This window comes from Eptatretus burgeri, chromosome 13 (genome assembly GCF_056783735.1).
Source record: "Eptatretus burgeri isolate ZD-2024b chromosome 13, Ebu_testis_v1, whole genome shotgun sequence".
NCBI classification, from domain to species: domain Eukaryota; kingdom Metazoa; phylum Chordata; class Myxini; order Myxiniformes; family Myxinidae; genus Eptatretus; species Eptatretus burgeri.
The window spans coordinates 73,339,329-73,342,074 of record NC_140973.1 but is presented as its reverse complement, the minus strand read 5'-3'; the positions used below and the strand labels follow the sequence as shown (position 1 = coordinate 73,342,074).

General features: G+C 45.1%; 1 protein-coding gene across 1 annotated transcript in view; it reads left to right on the top strand.

The window, feature by feature from the left end:
• Positions 1-2,746, top strand: part of NID1 (nidogen 1) — a 131,595-nt gene that overhangs the window by 31,483 nt on the left and 97,366 nt on the right. Inside the window, exon 8 of the mRNA XM_085853016.1 lies at positions 2,738-2,746. This exon is cut by the window's right edge and continues 225 nt beyond it. Within this exon, the coding sequence (XP_085709142.1) occupies positions 2,738-2,746 (9 nt within the window). The remainder of the gene's footprint in view (positions 1-2,737) is intronic.

Below are 2,746 nucleotides of genomic sequence, written 5' to 3'. Positions count from 1 at the left end.
TGTAGAAATGGTTGTGATGTGGAGATGGCTGTGATGTCGAGATGGCTGTGATGTAGAAATGGCTGTGATGTGGAGATGGCTGTGATGAAGAGATGGTTGTGATGTAGAAATGGCTGAGATGTAGAGATGGCTGTGAATTTTCATCTCCTCCCCCTATCAAGGCTGGGGTTTTCCAAGGCAGTGTTCTGGGCCCAGTCCTATTCCTGATGTTCATCAATGATCTTTCTGACTCTCTGGAAAATCCTCTTTTTTATAGATACAATATCAAAGCTCATATAAGAGCTAACACACAGAGTGTATTACAAAGGGAGCAAGAGAGAAGAGGGATGGGAGAGGGAAGCATAAGACAGTGGGGAACAGAGACATTAGGAGATCTGTTGAAGGGAGAGGGATGGGGTGGCATACATGGGGTAAACAAGATGGACACGACAGGGATGTTCAGAAGGGAAAGCAGGGAATTTGACGGTGGTGGATTTGGGGTGGATTATCGGGGGTAGACAAGATCGTGGCTTTGGATGGGGAAAGATGAGAAATGGTGGTGAACAGCTGTTTTGAAGACCTGGGGGAATGAGTCAGATTAAAGAGAGTGTGGGAGTTTGTTCCAGAGGCAGGAAAAAGAGGAATGGAGTGAAGGTGAGCAGTGATTCTTGATTTTGGTAGTTTCACCAGAAGGGGGTTGCTGGAGGACCTTTAGCACCCTGCGGAAATATGGATGGGGTGGGAGGGGAGGGACAGATCACAGACAGAGCAGGGGAAGGGGAGAGGGGCGAGGCAGGAGAGGAGTTGGAAAAAAGACAGAAAGGCTACCGACCTGCTTGCGGTAAGAGAGTCAGACCCCCAAGTACTCTGCCTCATCGCGGGAGATATCAATAATCCAAAAAGTCTTGGCTTCACAGTGTGAAGCTGAGAAAGGTGAGAGGCATCAGCACCGGCCCAGAGGGGAGAGCAGTACTCCATCAGGCTATGGATGAAAGCTTTATGTGTGGTCAGGAGTTCAGGTGTTATCACTCTTCTCCACCTACAAGGCCTTCATACACAGCTTGATGGAGTACTGCTCTACCCTATGGGCTGGCTCCCCTGCCTTACACCTTGTCCACGATCAATCGTCTTCTGGTGAAACTATCGAAATCGAGAATTACTACTCACCTTCAATCATTCGTTTCCGTTTCCTCCCACCTGTGGAATCAACTTCAACATTCTCTTTAAGCATATTTGTCCCTCCAGGTGTTCAGGACAGCTGTTCACCACCATCTCAGTCATCCCACATCCAAAACCATGATCTTTTCTATCCCCATTAACTCTTCTCAGGTGCACCTCTTTGCAACTTTCCTGTTTTCCTTCCTGAGAGTTTGCTTCTGCATCCAGTCTGTCCACCCCCTGTGTCCTCCCCGAGTCCTAATTCTTCCTCACATCCCTTTGTTTATTCTATGTCTCTCTCTATTTTGGACCTCAACCCTGCTCTCGTCCCCCCCCCCCCACATCTCCTTCTGCTGTTTGTTTTGTTCTGTTGAAAGTTGATCCATTGTTGCTCCTCCATGAGCCTCGATGAAAAAGAAGAAAATAAAAAAAACTGAAGATGGTTGTGAGGTGGAGATGGATGTGCCTTAATTATCCTTCCACACTGAATTACCCTTCTACACTGAACACTTCTTCTTCATTCTGGAGAAGAATCTGGTAACTCATACACTTCTATTGGAGGAATTGTTGATTTGTTAATTTTTCCCCTGAGATCAAGGCTCAAGGAAGAGATGAATAACAAGGGGGGGGGGGTACATTGACACAGCAACGGAGCGGAGTATGTTGGCATTCCAAACGAGGACGGACAAATTATGAAGGAACAAGCGCACGGGTATCATGTTCTCTTGAGAATTTCAAATCTTAACAGCTTTAGAATTACAATCCCAACAGACTGAGGGTGCAAATTCAGTGTGTGTTCTCACTGGCTCACAGCATGTGGGTGTTCTGTTCTTCTGATAGTGGAAGAGGAGGAAGGTTGTGCATCAAAGTGTTGAAAATGGCAGGTTCCACCCCAAATAGCACTCACTCAAGTGGTTTGTTATTTAAGCAGCAACATGAGTGTTATACTTACTTGGTTTTGGCCACTCAGAATTCTGAGTAGAGAGGGCAGTGTAGAGCCAACCACACCGTTAGCCAACCACTGTATCTCAATAATGCCTTTGAAATGTCAATAAACGCTAACAGATTGTGCCTGTGCACCGTATAAACCCACATTCAACATAATGATGGCTCTTGCCTCTCGGCCCAGCTCATGTGGGATTGTTACGATTCAATCTCTACCTTTTGGACTACTGCCTTATGTTTACATTTATGTGTTTGGAATCAGAAGAATGCCATCAAACTCTCAGGCAATGTAAGCAGGTGAGAAGCCTTTGGACTGAGACATATTTTGTATGTTTCAATCTTTTTCATATCTATTGTGATGATTATTTTGATTATCGAATCTTGAAGCAAGATGGCAACCACATGAATAAGAAAATTGATTCAATGAGTCACCGGATGGTGAAATTTCATTGCAGAGTTGATGTTCATAAGTACATACCACGTGCTTCTGCAATGACGATTATAATAGACTCGAGCACAAATTTGGAGAAAACATACCATGCTGTGAAACATGACAAGTCAATGTAAGGGCTTACAAAGCTTGCTGGGTTTGATATTCTATCATTTATTACTGGCCTTCCTTTCTTCATCCCTCCCTTTTCTCCTGCTCGCCCAGTCATCACGT